At 42.7% G+C, this 20,219-nt stretch overlaps 1 protein-coding gene and 1 non-coding gene across 2 annotated transcripts in view; one reads left to right on the plus strand and one right to left on the minus strand.

Moving 5' to 3' along the window:
* Positions 1-17,582, minus strand: part of brd7 (bromodomain containing 7) — a 35,184-nt gene extending 17,602 nt beyond the window's left edge. The window contains exons 1-6 of the mRNA XM_080186976.1: positions 17,463-17,582; positions 8,383-8,585; positions 7,055-7,184; positions 6,040-6,094; positions 4,768-4,912; positions 2,370-2,480 (exon numbers count right to left, since the gene is read on the minus strand). Coding sequence (XP_080043102.1) covers positions 2,370-2,480; positions 4,768-4,912; positions 6,040-6,094; positions 7,055-7,184; positions 8,383-8,585; positions 17,463-17,511 — 693 coding nt within the window. The 5' untranslated portion in view covers positions 17,512-17,582. The remainder of the gene's footprint in view (positions 1-2,369; positions 2,481-4,767; positions 4,913-6,039; positions 6,095-7,054; positions 7,185-8,382; positions 8,586-17,462) is intronic.
* Positions 17,583-19,792: 2,210 nt separating this feature from the next.
* Positions 19,793-19,991, plus strand: LOC145342798 (U2 spliceosomal RNA). Its single transcript, XR_013886642.1, has one exon. It is a non-coding gene; the product is annotated as a U2 spliceosomal RNA (small nuclear RNA).
* The last annotated feature ends 228 nt before the right edge of the window (positions 19,992-20,219 follow it).

A 20,219-nucleotide genomic window follows, 5' to 3' on the forward strand; every position in this document is an offset into this window, starting at 1 on the left:
TCTACCAGAACTTGGCCATTTTCTTGTCCAAAACAAGCTTTAATTGTACCCTGTCGTGATCGCTATCATTAAAATGCTCCCCCACCACCACCTGTCTGGCTTAATTCCCCAGAATCAGGTCTAGCACAGCTCCGTCTCTTGTTGGGCCCTCCACATACTGATTTAAAAAGTTCTTCTGTACACATTTCAAGAAATCTACTTCATTCAAGCCCTTAACACTATGTATAGCCCAGTTAATAAACAGCTAACAATATGGCTGTCCCTTTCTTATTCCTAAGCTCTACCCACAAAACTTAATTTGTTGGCCCAAGATATCATCTCTCCTTACTGCAGTAACTCTCTCCATAACTAATAATGGAATGCCTCCCCCTCTTTTACCTCCTCTCCTGAAGATTCTACATCCCGGAATGTTGAGTTACCAATCATGTCCTTCCTTCAAGCATGTCTCTGTGATGGCAATTATGTCACACTGCCACGTGTCAATCATTGCCCTCAACTCATCCGTTTGACCTACTGGAATTAAAGTACAGACAATCCAGCCTGGCCTTACTTCCTCGAAACTGAATAGCTGCATTCCCTCTGACTTATTTGTTCGGCTATATGATTCTGTGCCCTTATTCTGCCAACAGACAGTGCCCCCACCAAACTAGTTTAAACTCCTCCAAACAGCACTAGCAAAATGTCCCACAAGGATGTTAGTCCCATTCTAGTTCAGATATAGGCCATCCTGTTTGTACAGGTCCCACCTTCCCCAGAAAGGTCCCAGTGATCTGGGAATCTAAAATCCTCTCTCCTGCACCAACTCTTAAGCTACGCATTCATCTGCACTATCCTCCTATTTCTGTGCTCACTAGCATGTGGCACTGGGAGTGATCCCGAGATTACAACCTGAGAGATCTTGCTTTTTAGTCTACTGCCTAACTCCCTGAATTATTGATGCAAAACCTCATCCTTCTTTCTGTCTATATCATTGGTACCAACATGTACCACGACCTCTGCCTTATCACCCTTCCCCTTCAGAACAGATGTTTTATTTTGTGCATTTTCAGTGCTTACTTACATTCCCAGAATTTACTTTGGATGAGTGGAATACAGAAAAATCTCTTGTACAATTCTCTATAGAGCAGTTAAGACTGATAGCACTGTCAATTTCAGCTAAAGTGATAGGTGTGTGTAGATCTCTGCTGGGCTTAGAGGCTCAGCACTTAATAGCTGCCATCAAATAAAAAGAAACACTCAAAGCTTCAAAAATGTTATTTTCAAGGTAAAGCTTCAAAAATGTTGTTGGGAGTGAATTATGTTTGTAGCTATATTGTGTAAAATGACTTGTTGAAAAACCTGGAGGGCTTAGTCAATTGTAATCAGAAAGTAAAGGTAGGGAAAGGTGCCATAGTCCCAGATTGCCATTGGCTGCTCTCTGCCTCAAAGAGAGAGAGAGAGGGCTGAGTGGTGCTGATTTAACCCAAGATCACCACACCTTAGGTAAGGGGCAAGGTTGAGAGGGCAGGCTTTCAGGGTTAGCCTCAGCCTGTACAGGAATTGAACCCATGCTGTTGGCATCAATCTGCATCAAAAACCAGCCGTCCAGGCAAATAAGCTAACTGTCTCCCATAAATCACCGAACCCCAGCCTTACCCAGTCTGTGGTAAGACTACAAAAGTTCTATTAAAGTAACAGAAATTGAAGTTTTGTTTCTTGGCAAAATGGAAGTGAACATAGAGACTGAATAAAGTATATTCTTCACCATATCAGTATTAAACTGTGCTTTGGGAAATCACATCTTTCCCATGACAATGGGCTCCTGTTGAACTTTTCAAACAAGACATTCTGCATGCACAGACAATAGTTTCCCTACCTTGTTTCTTGTTTTTGTGGAAAGTGTGCTAAGTTTGAAACTTGTTTAGTTTCATTTATTACTCATTTTTCCCCAGGCCTCATGGCTTCTGTGGGCGACCCAGCAATCGAGCCCATTTGAAAAACAACCCTACTCTACTGAACACTATGACCTGATGAACCAGAGAGGTACCATAACCCTCTCTAACATCTACAGCCAAAGGCTCAGTGGAATAACAACCTATTGATCAGAACATGTCAAGGCCATGCTATTTCTTACATGTACTGAATAGGAAAAGGGCATTTTCAGCATGTTACCCATTATCATTGCCAATCTTATTTTGTTTCCATTCACAAGTTTTCTCAAAAGAATTGCCAGTGGTCAACCATATTTTACTTTTCATTCATTAAAACAATTCTGGACACAAAGGTAGACTTTGGTACTTCAAAGTACATAAATGGCAAACAAATATCAAATCCACCCCCATAACAAGATTGCTTACAAAATCAATTAAAATAGATAGCTAGCGATTTACCTGGCTGAGAATTTTTACTCCGGAGTGCAACAGCTTCCTTGCAGCCTTGTAGTAAATGGTGTCGGGCCTGTTATAGGTCATGGCATTCTCACACATCATTTTAAAATCTCCCTGCAAATAAAAGGTGAAAGACCTATTTCAAAGTGTTGATTACAATATTAAAACCAACTAGATTATTTTGCTACCAGCGATGACCTGATACATATTTCTATATCTTCGGTAACATCACATGATGAATTGATGGTATACTCTTTCATAAGGATCACAAGACACCATCTAATACAGCTTGCATTATCGTAAGGTGAAATGGTGTCACTTTAAGGACACAAAGATTGATTACAGTTCAGTAGACAATGGCTGGAGTCGGAGCTTACTCTTCCAAGTTGCAGGACATTGGCCATCTCTTAGATTAATCAGAGGTTACAGAAATCCCAACTCAGGCTGCCTTTGACTTTTCAGACTGTACTCCTTTTGAAGAGTTGCATGGAAACTTGAATGAGCCAGCAAAATACAATAGACAGTTAAAGTACGCTGGACGTAGTGATTTCACGTTATTTTCTTCACAAGTAGAGAAATTTCCCACAAGCAGTGGCTAATATTGCTGCCTCACAGCACCAGGGACCCGGGTTTGATTCGCGACTTGGGTGACTGTCTATATGGAATTTGCACATTCTCCCCATGTCTGTGTGGGTTTCCTCTGGGTGCTCCGGTTTCCTCCCACAGTCCAAAGATGTGCAAGTCAGGTTGATTGGGGATGCTAAATTGCCCCCTAGTGTCGGGGGACTTGCAGGGTAAATATGTGGGGCTAAGGGGATAGGGGCTGGGTGGGATTGTGGTTGGTGCAGATGCGATGGGCTGAATGGCCTCCTTCGGCACTGTAGGGATTCTATGAACACTTCTCAAAGACAGACAATGAGGATAGAAACACTACACCAGGTAAGGCTACAAATTCTAACTAATACTAAGCAACATTGGATAACATATTGGTTAACAGGCTGGAAATTTTTGGAGCTGATTTTCTCTTTACGCAGTGAGGAGGAGCTGGGAGTAGCCTTTGGCCGCCTGTTATACATCTGCCCGATTTTCCTTTCTAAAGAAGTTAATATGCATGAAGGGCTGTCAATCAGCTACACCCCCCATATTCCAGCCCTGCTGAAAATGAAATTTACCCAGACTGTAATTGTAAGAATTTAATTACGCGTAACATCTTTGGAGACAAATGAAACTTTATGTAGGAGTACATTTGCAACCATCATTTCACATACACCCAAAATTTAAAGACCATGAGCTTCAGAAAGAAAAAAAGCAAAATACTGTGGATGCTGGAATCTGAAACAAAAACAAAAAATCTTGGAAAAACTCAGCAGGTCTAGCAGCATCTATGGACAAAGAAAATAGTTAACATTTCAAGTCCATACGACCTATTTGGAGCTCTGAAGGCTATGCTTTAAAAACGTACTTTAGTAAAATATGTTGCAGCTACACAGCTTAAACAATAGGTAAGAAAGCATGTTTGCGGAATTGCTGGGAATGGGTATTAAAGCATTATTTTGAGTTGCTTGAAAACTGGTTTACTACTGCAGAATGTATTAAAAGTTTTACACTTGTACATCGGTGTAACACATTTTAGGAATTCTGCAAAGTGCTTCACCTACAGTGAATTATCGAAGCTCAGTGACTAACTTCAGTAAAAGCAGCTTGGTGACTCCTATGCCATCCTACATCCAATTTAAATGTTAAGCAAGTCTGCTTTCTAAGGCTGTACAATCTTACCACTTGCTGATATAATCTACAATACTTAGAAGCAGTCATAACATATGCAACACTGAAACAAAGCTACAGAGGCAGCACGGTGGCACAGTAGTTAGCACCATTAACAGCACCAGGGACCCAAGTTCAATTCCCGGCTTTGGTCACTGTCTGTGTGGAATCTGCATGTTCTCCCCATGTCTGAGTGGGTTTCCAGCGAGTGCTCCACAGTCTGAAACATGTGCTGGTTAGGTGTATTGGCCACGCTAAATTCTCCCACATCGTACCCAAACAGGCATCAGAGTGTAGCAACTAGGGGATTGTCACAGTAACTTCATTGCAGTGTTAACGTAAGCCTACTTGTGGCACTAATAAATGAACAAACTTTAGATTTGCCTATAAAGTGATCACATTTTGCTGATACCATTTTCACAACCCAGAAAATCAATCTTGCCAACTCTGCATTGAATCCCAGAGACTAGACACAATCCCAGGAACAAGCGTGTATACAGATTCAAAAGGGGGACAGAGTGGTTCGAGTTTCTTAAGAGAAACAAACTGCCGCTGATCTTCCAAAACCTTTTGACCAAGTTTTCAATATTTAAAGCTAGATGGGGATCATGCAGAGCTAGTATTTCAATTACTCTACCTTTAATTCCTCCAGATCTTGATATTCATTCTTCTTCACCTTCTCTTTCATTGAACTGAAGTCCATTGGGTGTTTGATGATCAGAGAGTATCCAGGAGCGATAAAATCGGTCACCGGGAATGAGAAAAATGCGTTGGGATCTTTCCTGTAAGAATGTAGAAGGAAGGGTGAAAATCTGGAAGAAGATTTCAGCGAAACAACCTCTTGCTAGCGTATGTGAGCGGCACAGAGATTTCAAAACTGAATTTCACCTCAAGATAACTTAGTTTGAAGGTCCCACAAATCGAATGTTGTCCAAAAAAATCTCAGACAGCGAGTCAAAAGAGAAAACACATGCCAATGTGAACCAAGCAATGGTCATCTAGACTTGAAGCATTGGCTCTATTCTCTCTCCACAGATGCTGTCAGACCTGCTGAGATGTTCCAGCATTTTCTGTTTTTATGTTTATAAATTTGATTCTTTCCTGATGCCAACCTTGTACATTTGTGCTCAAAATTAGTCCCAGATTTATTGCAGAACTTGTCAAAATCCCAATAAAACATATCGCATTTCAAATTAAAATGGCTTGCTCACTATTTGAATTTACTATTCAAATTCTAGACAAGGAGAAAGGCCCTCAATATCAGACCTCATCAAAGTTGAGCAAATACTACCAGACAAATCAAGATGCAAACTTGCCTACTTGTTTTCTAACTGGAGTCAGTCCCTCCAAAAAAGGATTTAAAATAACGTGGCAGGGAGGAGTGGGAAACAGGATATCGTATTAGGAAGAATGAAAAAAGTGCACAGAGAACTAACAGGACAAAGAGGCAATGGTTCAGGTACAGTTGAGGGATATTCCCACCAGGGGAAAGGTAGAATAAACAATACGTGACTCTCTGTGCCATGCCGAGCAATCCACAGCTTTCTGCTCCCAATCAGTGGTGATAATGTCTCCACGCTTTACAGCAGCCTTGAGCACATCCTTATACCTTTCCCTCTGGCTGGCCCAGAGCATTGGCCAAGGGAGAACTGGGAGAAGAGGAGCTCACACAAACTGGGAGGGCTGAATGGTCTCCTCCATTGCTACAGCTGGTCTAGGATTCACTACTCAAAATGCCAGGTGTCTGCCATGTACAACTAATTACATTTACAACAGGTTCAAAAATGCAGCAAACAGTTTCAGCCTCTCAAAGTGCAAATGTTTAACAATGCACTGAAACAGTTTTTGTCTTAGCCACGCAAGAACCCCTCCATCCATCCCATAACTTCTTTCAGCCACTTTTACTTGCCTCTGAAGCTGTCGCAAAAGTTGATACTGCAATTCTTGAAAGGGTGTTTGATGTTCTTCAGCATGACAAAGAAAAAAAAACAAAATTAGCAAGAAATATTGACTAATTCTTTTAGTCAATAGAATTGACTAAAATTCAATGCAGAACGATGAAGATAGGTCAGAGACCTCTTAAATTTCTGATTTAAAATATGAACTCCATGCCTAACTTGCAACTAGAGGTCACAGAGCTCAAATCATTGATAAAAGATCTACAGGGAACATGAGGAGGAATCGTTCCACAAAGAGAGTTATCGGGAATTGGAAAACACTCATAGTGAAAGCCAATTCCATAAATAATTTTACAAAGGAGTTGGACAGTTACTTGAGGATGAGAAACTGACAATGTTATGGACAAAGACCGGGAATGTGGGATGAAGCAAGATCTCCTTTCAAAGAGTCATCTCAGACACGACAGGCTGAATGGTCTCCTTCTGTGCTCTAAGTTTCTATGATTCTATACATGATCAGGGAGAAGTTTGATGCAGATACTGGATGTGCAGAGCGAGGAAACAATCCACTGCCACCTTATATCATAACAAGCACAAAAGATCACCCACAAAAAGGTTCAACGTTAGTCTCTATGAAAAACTCATTTAACCTTGAAACAATAATTGCTGAAGTTAAACTGAAAAACTGAAAGTTTTGGTTAAATATCAAGTGGGTCGCATGGTGGCACATTGGTTAGCACTGCTGTCTCATAATGTCAAGGACCCGGGTTCGATTCCCGGCTTGGGTCACTGTCTGTGTGGAGTCTACACAGTGTCCCCATGTCTGCGTGGGTTTCTTCCGGGTGCTCTAATTTCCTCCCAAAGATGGGCTAGTTAGGTGCACTGGCCATGCTAAATTCTCCCTCAGTGTACCCGAACAGGCGCCAAAGTGTGGCGACTAGGGGATTTTCTCACTAAGTTCATTGCAATGTTAACGTAAGCCTACTTGTGACACTAATATATAGACTTGAAACTTGAAGCACTCACCCTCCACTTTTATTAAAGGGGAAGCCAAGTGTCTTTCTGGTGGCATTTCAAACCTCGCAGGAGATCGACTTCTTTCCTCCTCTTCCCGTTCACTCGCAGGTGGCTCTTTCTCCCGCTTTTTCTTTTCATCCTAAAAGGAGTGGAAATCGTTTAGATAACATTAACTTTTGTGTGGATCGATCTAATAATCAAAAATTAAGTTACAGAATTATTGAATGTGAAGGCAAAAAGAAGTCGACAGCCTGGAATTTCTAGTTGAGAGTAACACCTGAAGCTAACAACACTCACCTTTACTGCGCAATAGGTGACCCTCCACTGGCATTTGAACACAGAAATCAGACAATCCAAGTTTAATTCCCAAGAAGCTTCACTATACATCATCTTGTCAAGATGCATTTAAATGCATGGAGTGGGGTGAAGTTCCATCACTTAACCACTTGATACACATCAAACATGCCAGAAAAATTTACTGTAGGTTTTGTCCATTCAAGTGTAAGATTATTTTTAATTGGCATAATAATTGCCAAAGCACCTCTGTAGGACTGAAACTTTATTTTGAAAAGTGTGAAGTCTTATCCTTCAAAATTTAATTATTGCTGGGAATTCTTAAAATTATATTTTTTCTCTTTCTTTTCTCTCTCCTAATCTCATCTTTATTTCCCTCTCTATCTGTGATTTGCCATTGAATTAAATATTCTAACTTTTATTTTTCATTAGTGTCACAAATAGGCTTACATTAACACTGCAATGAAGTTACTGTAAAAATTCCCTAGTCATTACCCTCTGGTACCTGTCCAGATGCATGGAGGGAGAATTTAGGATGACCAATGCATCTAACCAGCATGTCTTTCAGATTGTGAGAGGAAACCGCAGCACTCGGAGGAAACCCATGCAGATACAGGGAGAACGTGCAGACTCCTCACTGACAGTGACTCAAGCTGGGAAGTGAACCTCGTCCCTGGTGCTGTGAGGCAGCAGTGCTAACCAACTGTGTCACCGTCTTGGTTTAGACTCTGCACTCCTCAGTAAGGATTCTTCAGTCTGAATAGTTAAAGAGGATTGTTGCTTTACCCATACAGGGCACCACTACACAGCTTTGGTCCTTTAACGAGAGCAAGCTTCAGTGCAGAAGCACACACACATTCTGTAGCTGAGCACAAGTGTAATGGGCTATTTCGTGATTATACACATTAACTCAGAATTTATCCCAATTGGTTTTACTGCTTTGGAAAATTCGAAGGTTTGAAAAGCACTGTACAATTTCAAGTTCTTATTTTGTTTGGATAAGGTTCTGCATTTGCATAAATTCTTTACAATGCAACTTATACCTTTCTTCTTTTCCGTTCTTCTGGGGTTGCACGCTTCTCCTTTTCAGTTTTCTTTTTCTTTTTTTTCTTTTTCTCTTTGTGCTTGTCATGATCACATTTGTCTTCAGTTAAACTGGATTCATGCCCCAGGCTTGCTGTTGACAATTCCGTTATTTCACTGCCACCCACTTTAAGCACCAGCTTTAGGGGCTTATCTGGGTATTCTGCAAAAACAGAAGGACAGCTTGCTGTTGTGTCGAGTGTACTCATTATCCACACACAAGAGTGTCTACCCGTTGGAAAGTGAGAATTGATCAAGAGAGTGAAAGCAGTCAAATTAGTTAATTCTTCAAAACTGTAACATTTCAAGTCAACACATATTTACTCACATTTTTCAATGAGTTGGGTGAAACTTTACATTTCAGAAAAACACATTTACTTGTGCTTTAATTAACAAATTGCAATTTTGTATGAGGACAAGTTACCTTGCATTAGCAAGCAGACACACTGATGATAGTTGCAGTATTTCATCATCCAGGAACCTGAGCTACTTTTAAAACAACATTTCTTTGCTGACAGACTTCAAATCAACAGCCACATTTTGTACCAAAATAATGTTCAGAGAGACCAATCCTGTGTACTCCCACCCTGCCCCAAAATCTAAGTCCTCCTGAATGTGGATCAACTCAACTGGTTTATTTTAAATGAAATGCAAATATGCAACCGAAAACATCAAAGAAAAAAGATTTACAGCTTTCTGCGTCAAGGTACCTTCATAATCAAACAGCTCAAAACATTATCCAGTGAGATTTTGGGGGTAACTTGAGGGACAAACTTAATCTTACTGCAAAGCACTGGAATCTAACCTAGAGCTGCTGCTATCTAACTAATCAAAAGGCAGATCAGTAACTTGGACTAGAGTTTCCACTTGGGCTACAATCAGCAATCTGGAGCAAATCATATTCATTTTGAGAATTGTTAATTTTCATAGAATCATAGAATAGAATCCCTACAGAACAGGAGGCCATTTGGCCCATTGAGCCTGCACCGTTAACAATCCCACCCAGACCCTATCCCATAATCTCATATATTTACTCTATTAGGGGTGGCACAGTGGTTAGCATTGCTGCCTCATAGCGCCAGAGTCTTGGGATTGATTCCTGTGCAAAGTCTGCTTCTGAGTGGGTTTCCTCCAAATGCTCCAGTTTCCCCCCTCAGTTTGAAAGACATGCTGGTTAGGTGTATTAGCCAGGCTAAATTTTCCCTCAGTGTACCTGAACAGGCGGGCAGAATGAGGCCACTAGCGGATTTTCACAGTACCTTCATTGCAGTGTTAATGTAAGCCTACTTGTGACACTAATAATTAAACTTTAAACTTAAACTTTAACTGTTAGTCCCCCTGACACAAATGGACAATTTAGCATGGCCAAGCAACCTAACCCGTATAGCTTTGGACAGTGGGAGGAAACTGGAGCATCCAGAGGAAACCCATGCAGACACGGGGAGAACGTGCAAACTCCACACAGTCCTCAAATTTCCATTGAAATATATTTACAAATCACCACTTGTAAACTCTGCCATGAACCAGCATCATCAGGCAGCAGTTTAGAAAATAATCTTTAAACAAATGTTATATTTTTGCATTTCTTGAAACATTTAAAAAGTGACTTGCATTTATATAGTGCTTTTCATGACCACTGACTTTCTCAGAAGTGCTTTACTAAAGTCAATGAAATACTACGTGTAATGCTTTGAAATGTTGCCATGTAGGAAACATAGCAGCCAATTACAGACAGCAAATTCCCAGAAACAACAATATAACCACCGGATCAGCTGTTCTGGTGATGTTAAATATTGGCCAGTACACAGGGGAAAGATAAATCATAGAATCCCTACAATGCAGAAAGAGGCCATTGAGCCTACACTGACAACAATCCCACCCAGACCCTAGCCCCATAACCCCACGTATTCACCCTTCTAATTCCCCTGACACTAAGGGACAACTGAGCATGACCAATCAGCCTAACCCACGCATTCCCTGGCTCTTCTTCAATATAGTGCCATGGTATCATTTACATCCCCGAGTGGGCAGATGGGGCTTCGGCTTAATGTCACATCAGAAAGAAGATCCTTCCATACCGCACTAGAGCGTCAGTCTTGATTTCTGTCCTCAAGTCCTGGGGTGGGACTTAAATACGGTAAGAAGTCTCACAACACCAGGTTAAAGTCCAATAAGTTTATTTGGTAGCAAAAGCCACTAGCTTTCGGTGCGCTGCCCCTTCGCCAGGTGAGAACATAAGAACATAAGAAATAGGAGGAGTAGGCCAACTAGCCCTTCGAGCCTGCCCCGCCATTCAATAAGATCATGGCTGATCTGTCGTGGCTCAGTTCCACATTCCCGCCCTCTCCCCATAACCCTTAATCCCCTCTCTTATCAAAAACCCATCAACCCGCGTCTTAAAAATATTTAGCGAGGTAGCCTCCACCACCTCAACGGGCAGAGAATTCCAGAGATTCACCACCCTTTGAGTGAAGAAGTTCCTCCTCAACTCCGTTCTAAACCGCACCCCCCCCTTTATCTTGAGGCTGTGCCCCCTAGTCCTACTATTCTTTCTGAACGGGAAGAGTCTCTCCACCTCTATCCTATCCATCCCATTCATCATCTTATACGTCTCAATGAGATCTCCCCTCATTCTTCTAAACTCAACAAGTACAAGCCTTATTTTTTCAGCGTCTCCTCATAGCTCAACCCCCTCAACTCCGGCATCATCCTAGTAAACCTCCTCTGCACTCCCTCCAAGGCCAAAATATCCTTGCGTAAGTACGGCGCCCAAAACTGCACACAGTACTCCAGCTGTGGCCTCACCAATGCCCTATACAGCTGCAGCAAGACCTCCCTACTTTTATATTCAATCCCCCTCGCTATGAAGGCCAGCATCCCATTCGCCTTCCTGACCACCTGCTGCACCTGCAAGTTGGGTTTTTGTGACTCATGCACAAGGACCCCGAGGTCCTTCTGCACCGTCGCCAGCTGCAGTTTTTCTCCACGCAAGTAATAATCCTTCCTACCATTATTCCTACCAAAGTGGACCACCACGCACTTGCCAACATTAAATTCCATTTGCCATTTCCTGGCCCATTCGCCCAGCCTATCTAGATCCTTCTGTAGACTCTCCACACCCTCCGCACAATTTGCCGTTCCACCAATCTTGGTGTCATCAGCAAATTTCGACACCCTACACTCGGTTCCCTCCTCCAGATCATCTATATAAATGGTAAATAGCTGAGGCCCCAGCACCGACCCCTGGGGCACTCCACTAGTCACCATCTGCCAATCCGAATCCAATCCGAATGAGTGGGAGTTCTATTCACAAACAGGGACTTAAATCCAGCACCTTATGAATCAGGAGTGTGCTATCAACTGACACAAAGTTTAGTATATTAATAAAGCACCTAGTATATTAATACAGTACCACCTGTATGTAACCTGATTTTAAACAGCTGGAAATGACTAAAATAAAAACTACACAGAACCATCTGTTAGCTGCATTAGTGTACAGTATTAATTTTTTAAAAAATTATAAAAAGCTTTTAAAATGTGGTCACTCATGTCCATGTGCCCGTAAACAGCTTAATTTTAAGAGGTTCTTTGAAACAGGTGTCTCGAATTGGTGATTTATTCAATCTGGGAGTGTTATAATTTTCTGGACAGGGCCAGTTTCCAGTGGAAACTCGATTTGCTCTGTAACTTGCACTGAAAATTCCTCAACCTCCTGCCCTGCTTTCGCTGATTGCAGGCAGTCGAGTGGGAACTGTACCCAACTTCTGGTTAGAAAGTCTCCAGGTGTTTTACAGAGAGGTAGGAAAATCTCAGTAAAAGGAATGAACGAGCAGAAGCTGAATCGTTGCAAGTTTGTATGTTGGTTAGAAAGGGGAGCAATGGTGGCCCAATGGTTAGCACTGCTGTCTCACAGCGCCACACACTGCCAGGCATCCGGGTTCAATTCCGGCCTTGGGTCACTGTCTATGTGGAGTTTGCATGTTCTGTGTCTGCATGGGTTTCCTCCAGATGCTCTGGTTTCCTCCCACAGTCCAAAGATATGCAGGTTAACATAGAAATGAGAAGAAGGAGCAGGCTATTCTGCCCTTCGAGCTTGCTCCGCCATTCATCTTGATCATGGCTGATCGAATTCAATATCCTGATTTTCCCCTTCCCCCATATCCCTTGATTCCTTTAGCACCAAGAGCTATATCAGATTTCTTCTTGAAATCAGACAATGTTTTGGCCTCAACTACTTTGTGGGAGTGAATTCCACACATTCATTATTCTCTGGGGTGAAGAAATTTCTCCTCATCTTAGTTCTAAAGGGTTACTCCTTATCCTCAAACTATGACCCCTAGTTCTGGATTCCCCCATCACTGAGTCCATTCTTTCTGAAATCTATTCTGTCTGACCCTGTTAGAATTTTATAAGTTTCCATGAGATCCATGATGAGGTTAGGTGGATTGGCCATGCTAAATTGTGCATTAGCGTCCCAAATTGTGTAGATTAGATGGATTAGCCATAATAAACGTGTGGGATTACAGGGACAAGAAGAAGTCTGGGCCGGATACTCTGTCAGAGAGTTGGTACAGACTTGATAGGCCAAATGGTCTCATTCTGCACTGCGGGGATTCTATTCTATGATTCTAGGTCAATCATTAATAAATGGGCTTTGAGAAGGTGGAGACAGACATGCAGCAGGAATATTTAGCAAGGGAATTCTATAGAGAAGAGCTGAGGCAGCTGAAACTCCCTTCGGAACATACAAAAGGGCCAGAGTCAGAGGGCTGGAGCAACATGCAGACAATGGGTGGGACAAGATCAGACAGGAAATTGAGAATGAGGGTTTTTAAGTTTAGTACCCTGGGGGACACACAATGATGCAGGCCCACGAAGACGGAGTGATGAGTGAGCTGGATTTTAAAGCAAGACAGGAGAAGGAGGCTCAAAAGTTGGGGAGCAACAACATATCTGATGAGGACCTTCGAGAGAAGAATGGTTAAAGATGAGGCAGTGGTCAGAAAATATATTTTGGAGATCAGGATTTTATAGCTCCTGGTGGTGATTTTATGATCAAAATATATTTAGACATAAAACTGTTGGCAGCAAATTTTATTGCTCAATAACAGCAAGAAATCTTTATAAAACAAACAAGGGTGACTGATGTTCTGTGCCAGATTGATAGTGTTCTTCAACAATTACAGCCCCTTTAATGGCTGAAGTGACAGATCCTAAGGCACTTGACTGGAGTGTAATCAGCCAAAAACTGACACAGCCAGACAAGGTGATATTAGGGCGATTAAGCAACACACAGTCAAAGGGGTAGGTTTTAAGCAGTATCTTAAATAGTAGAGAGATGGAGAGAAGAAATTTGTGAATGGGAGCTTAGGGTTTAGACAGCCAATGTTGGAGCATAGGGAGAGGAAGATGACCAAAGGACCAGAGTTGGTGGAGTACAGAGACCTCCGGGGGCTGGAGGGGATGACAGAAATTTGGGACCTTGCTGAATAAGCAGTTATTGTTGGCCAATGAGCATAGAGATGATGAGTGAAGAGGAATTGGTGCGAGTTAAGTGAAGGGTAGAAAATCTTTGAGGATGGAAGATGACAAGCTGGTCAGATCACTGGAATTGTCGAGTCTGGAGGTAACATTAGCACAGAAGAGGGTTTCAACAGCAGATGGGCTTAGACCGGAGCTGAGATAGGCAGTATGGAGAATATCGGTAAATATCGCTTTTGGCAATGGGAAGGTTGGAATATCAGCTCTGAGACAAACAGGTCAGTGAATTTGCAACTAGCCTGGCTCAGCTTCAGACAATGTACCAGAAGGTTTTTCTTCAAAAAGTGAGGAATTTAATAAACCCATTTTAGTGCCTTTGTGGAGCCCAATTCCATTCCAGTTAAAATTTTCTATACATGTATCTCTAAAGAAAACTTTGGAAAGTTACATGATTATTCCAGTTGCAGAGCTTCTTAAAATATCCTGGAAATCACAGAGCTTCCTGATATAATGCAGCACAAACTGCTTCACATTAGTCCAGTTTAGAATACAAAGATCATTGCTGAACTAATTATATATTGTATGGCTTTGTTAAGTTGTTGATTAGAGCATTACTTAGGCATAAGACAATTTATAGCCTTGTAGACTATGGTTCAGCGGTGGCATTTGCCTCTTAGTCACAAGGATTTGGATCTAAGTCGCACTCCAAGATCCAAGCACAAAAATTCAAGGCTGACACTCGAGCAGTATGGGAGTGCTGCACTGATGAAGATGTTGCCTTTTAAACTGAGGGCCCATTTGCCCTCTCAGATCTTGTAGCACTACTTCAAAGAAAAGCAGTGGAGTTATTTCCAGTGTCCTCTGGCCAATATTTATCCGTCAATCACCATCACAAAAACAGATTATCTGGTCATTATCATGTTCCTGTTTGTGGGAGCTTGCTTTGCACAAATTGGTTACCGGGTTTCCTACATAGCGACAGTAATCATACTTCAAATGTTTTTCGCTGGCTGTAGAGCGCTTTGAGAGGTCTGGTGGTTCTGAAAGGTGCTATATAAATGCAAATCTCCCCTTTTTTAAAATCAAACTTGTTAATTAATCACAAAACAGTAAAAACAATGGGAGTGTTTTAGTCAACTGAGCAGTCTGGCCACAAAACCCATTACCCCATATCTTTGGTACATCCATGCTTCAGCCCTCACAGTAAAGCAGTTGGGCATTTGCAATGTAAACACACAGAGTCAATTTTCAAGTGGCTCTCTCCTGGAATTCAAACTATCAAAGTACCAACTTTAATCAGGCTGACCTTATTTGACCTATTAGCCAATTCAAAGCCTACTGTATAACAATTCAAAATCTTAAAGCTTAAAATTTATAAAATTTTAAATTATAAATAGACAAAAGTGGCTTTACAGATGGTAGAAGGGTCATTTCATGATACAAGAAATAGAAACATAGACGATAGGAGCAGGAGGAGGCCATTTGGCCCTTTGGGCCTGCTCCGTCATTCATTGATCATCTAACTCAATAACCTAATCTAGTTTTTTTCCCCATAACCTTTGATCCCATTCGCTCCAAGTGCTATATTCAGCTGCCTCTTGAATACACATCTCCTTTTTCATAAATCATATTCTGGATCATGTTACCTATTGTCACTGGTCAGCTAAGACCGCTTCACAAAAACAGATCTTTTTGAAGCTTGAGCTGATTTTAGGGTGATATTTGCATTTACATTGATTCTTCAACGTACAAAATCCCCTGATCTGCTTCCAGAAGAGAAAATGATGGGTGAATGGTAATAGAATTGGGGAAGAGATCCGACACCAAGTTGAAAGGTGTTGAGAATGAGGATAGGGAAAGGGCAAAAGTGTTTAAGAGGGAGTGTTCAAGGATGTTGAGCTATAACAATGGGAAACAAAAACAGAAAATGCTGGAAAATCTCAGCAGGTCTGACAGTATCTAGAGAAGGAGAATAGAGCCCACACTTTGAGTCTGGATGACATTGGAAAGTTGTGTTACTGAAGGTGGATATGTAGCAGTGGCAAAAGTTGGAATAATCAGTAGAGGTGCAGGGCTACAGAGGATTGCAAAGATACAGCGAGGATCTTTATTAATTAGGACAAGGTTTTTGAATTCGATGCTTGGTTGCTGACAAAACCGTGAGGTCAACAAGGATGTAGATGATAGAAAAATGGGATTAGCATAGGGTGAGGTGTGGGCAATGGCTGAAGCCCCAGACACATGCCTCAAGTACTAGAATCCATATGATCAAATGGTCAACCCTTGGTTACTTGCATCATTACTAGGGGCTGAAGACCTGTTACCAACCTGTGATTCTGCCCATTTGATTTTAGATAAACTAGCTATATTAGAGTGGAGTGAGTCAAGAGGCGCACCAGAAAGCCTATCAATGCCCTGACAATGGGCAGATCTAGCTGCTTTATGCTATAACAGTATCCTGTTTATCTTTTGCGGTCCCTGAACCTTAGCTGATACCAAACAACACCTGAAGTCGATTGCTTGTTGTTTTTGTGTGTTAGGCGGAGTATATGCTCTGACAGAATGTGTGCGCAAACCCAGACTGGGTGAAGAAGAGACTACTTGCGTGCATCTTTCAGTCACTGGGTTTGGAGTTCTGCAGCTGACCACATCCTCTACAAACATTTTGTTTAAGATCTGCCCCCTGTCACCCATGCACCCTACCTACCCCAACTCACCCAGTCCCCCCCATGCACCACCATCCCCATCTACACATCTCCCCCAACCCTCCACTTTATATTGTGCACTTGGGATATTTTTGTGAATGACAGGATAACACTCAGAAGGACTCCACTGTGTTGCGTGAATCCTGAACCTCCCGATGGAACGCTGAGACAAGAGCCGGCGTTCTAGAACACCCATGCAAGAGCCGGCGTTCTAGAACACCCATGCAAGAGCCGGCGTTCTAGAACGCCGTGTATCCTTTTACACTGCTAACAAATTCGCAACAAAATATTCATTCACTCCTGCTGCTCCCAGGCTGAAGAATTAGACCTTATAGCAAAGTACAGCAAAGGCAACGACTGGAATGTGTGTGTTGGGGGACCATTAGCGCTGCCTTCAAAGGTGCATTTTGCTGATTGTGCAGCACAACTCCAGATTCTGATAGTCACGAAGATATGGAGCTTTTCTCCTCGAACCCCAATAGCTACACTTCATGTTGGGAAAGTGGCAGCCGAATCTGCGCAAAGAGCACCAACTGTGCCTTCCTTCACCCACCACCACCCCCGTATCCTGCAGGATTACCTCCAAGTTGCCATAAGCAAGTCCAATAAAAAAAAGACCCTTTCACGGAGTAACCCAGCGGCTCAAACCTTTTCAAAACCTCTTTCCAAATTGGCCAGTGCAGCCTCAGGCCCGGCTGTGGGAGCCGGGGATCAGCGGCTCAGGCCCGGGTGAGTCTGGCCTGTCGACCTGATCGAGCGGAGAAGCCGGCTCCCCGATTAGCAGAGGAAACAGTCACGGATAGCTCCACTCTTCCGCCCGGTTTATTCTCTCCCCGCCCGTGTGTTGCTCTTACCCTCGGCTGCGTGCTTATCCGCCTTGTGCTTCTTATGTTTCCTGCCCATTGTGTGCGCCCGTGACACGGACAATGGAAGCAACGACAGCCCCCAGGCAGGGCAAGCAGGCTGTCACCCGGCAGGAGGAGTAAGCAAACACCGACACATCGATCGACAGGCTCCAGAGTTACACACACATCGATCACATCATATCATCTCCTCGCCCTCAACATAAACACTGTCTTGGCAGAATGGAGAGCCAAAGGAGGTTAAAATCACAATGGTCAGTGTCTCAATAATATAAATAAAGAGGGATGGCTAAAAAAGAATTGTTATTCCCAATAAGTATCATGGTAGAGAAAACCTTTATGATCAAAATCTCTGCCACAAACCCACTTTATCCACAAGATTGACCCAGAGAAAAGAATACAGACAGTTGGCAATTAGTGCTGCAGCAACAGATTTGACCCTTTATATTCAAAATCATGGTCTCATAACCCTGCATGCCCAGTTCACGCCTGGTTTCTTGCTATTCGAGATACTACTGGCAGTGCAAAGCTGGCGTGATTAGCCGTGCACCCTGGAGGGGCATGAAGCTGATGATAATATTTAAATCAAAATGTAAATATTATTAGTGAGCCTGGGCTCACTTGCCTTAATGACCTCACTGGTGAAGCTCCTTATTGGTGAGGATCACGTATGGTCCCTAGCAATGGGAACCAGACGTATGGCCTCACTGAGGCTCCCCGGGTGGTTGGGGGCAGGAGGGTCAGTGTTGCCTTCGCAGTGCCAGCCTGGCATCCTGTCACTGCTAGCCTGGTACTGCCCACCAGGCATGGGCAGTGCTAAGGGTCAGGGACTAAGAGAAGGGACAGGCCTGAAGAGGACAGATGGGGCCTGAAGGGTGTGTGGCCTAAGAGGAGGTGGAGGCTGTGCATTCTGCAATCGGGGATCACTGGGATTGTGATCGAATGGAGGGTGGGATGGTACGGTAACAGGGTAGCGGTAGGCCGGGGGTGGGGTGGGTATTGTGATCAGGGTGGGGGGCTGCGATTGGATGGGATGGGGGTGTGATTCTGGAGGGTCAAGGGAGTGAGATATCTCCCAGTGCATTAACCGTGTACTCTTGTAAACAGCAGGTGCAATGGTGCACTCTAGCTAACAGTAGCTGGCTTCTGGCAAGAATAGATTCTGCACACTCCCTCTACTGGCGTGAATCACACTTTGCCTTTTTTTGCGCTCTGGCATCAGCTCATATCTGAAATTTCACCCAAAAAATGGGTGCAATTCATGCTTGTTTCGCACTTATAATGTTTTTGGTAAGATCACCCCCTAATATGTTGGAGGTGGCGCAGTAGCAGAGTGGTTAGCACTGCTGCTTCACAGTCCCAAGGACCTGGGTACAATTCACAGCTTGGGTCACTGTCTGTGTGGAGTTCACACATTCTCCCAGTTCTGTGTGGGTTTCCTTCAGGTGCTCTGGTTCTCTCACACATTCTGAAAGATGTGCTGGTTAGGTGCATTGACCATGCTAAATTCTCCCTCAGTGTACCCGAACAGGCACCTAGGGGAATTTCACAGTAACTTCTTTGCAGTGTTAATACAAGCCTTACTTGTGGCTGATCAATAAACTTAACACTTATCAATTGTTCTATCACCCTATCCTGCCACCTTCAATGACATGCACATATACACCCAGATTCCTCTGCTTCTGTTCCCCCTTTAGAATTGAACCTTTATTTTGTATTCCTTCCATGGTCTTCCAAGAAAATGATCCATTTCACATTTTTCAGCATTGACCTTCATCTGCCACTTTTCCATGCATTTCATCAACTTGTCAATTTTTTTTGCAGTTCTACAACTTCACATTATACAACTAAAGTTAGAAATCAGAATGTTTCTAGCACCAGAATAGTTGCTTCAACTACCTGATAAGAGCACTTCTGCACAACAACATAAGTAAGTCTGCTGTTTGTTTCTGGTTGGAACTTCCCACACTGCTTGGAGAGGCATCAAGAACATTTTGAGCAGAGATCCAGGCTAGTTGACCTTGCTTATGATACAACATGATAGTGCACCAGTATACACTCATTAGAAGAGTGCAATAATTAAGAAAGTTACACAGATGCTGCCAAAAATATGATTTTTTTTTGCTTATGTTATTGACCATTCCCTCTCTTTGTGACTGTGATCATTGCTACCGTGATTATTGGGCTATAATTTCCTCAGGAATTGAAAATCAGTACTGACTTAGCTGCACTAAAATTCTTAAGCGCTTGTCTTGGTTGATCTTTCTGACTGGGGCCAGGTGAGATTCAAACAGTGCAGCATGTTCCCGGCTCCAGTATCAAAACATTCTCGGCCTTTTGGCTAAGATCAAGTGTAGTATTGACATGCTGTGCTTGGTTGAAGTCATTAGCTTACATTTCAGCTTCATTTGAAGCAATTTTTAAAAACGGCATCTTGGCCTTTTGGCCAAGATGCAAATGAGATCGAGCCTTGGAGGAGGAGCTCCGCCTACTCCAATCAGCTTGGATCATGTAGATCAAGCTCAAGACGGGAGGTGAGAGCCCTGTCTTGTCAGCTGGGATCAGGAATGTCTCAACTTGTTGACACTCTGAATTGGACTTGATTTGATTGAATTGGAATAAAAACAAAACAAAAAAAAAATGGAGAAGTAACAGAGCAAAGGAGGCCATGCCCTTTTTTAAATTACACTAGCTGCTGTAAAGCAGATGAGTTTAAATATCCCATTTAAAAAGCAGGCCAGGGAGAAG

Source organism: Carcharhinus amblyrhynchos, chromosome 4 (assembly GCF_965287045.1).
Source record: "Carcharhinus amblyrhynchos chromosome 4, sCarAmb.v2.hapA, whole genome shotgun sequence".
In the NCBI taxonomy this organism is placed as follows: domain Eukaryota; kingdom Metazoa; phylum Chordata; class Chondrichthyes; order Carcharhiniformes; family Carcharhinidae; genus Carcharhinus; species Carcharhinus amblyrhynchos.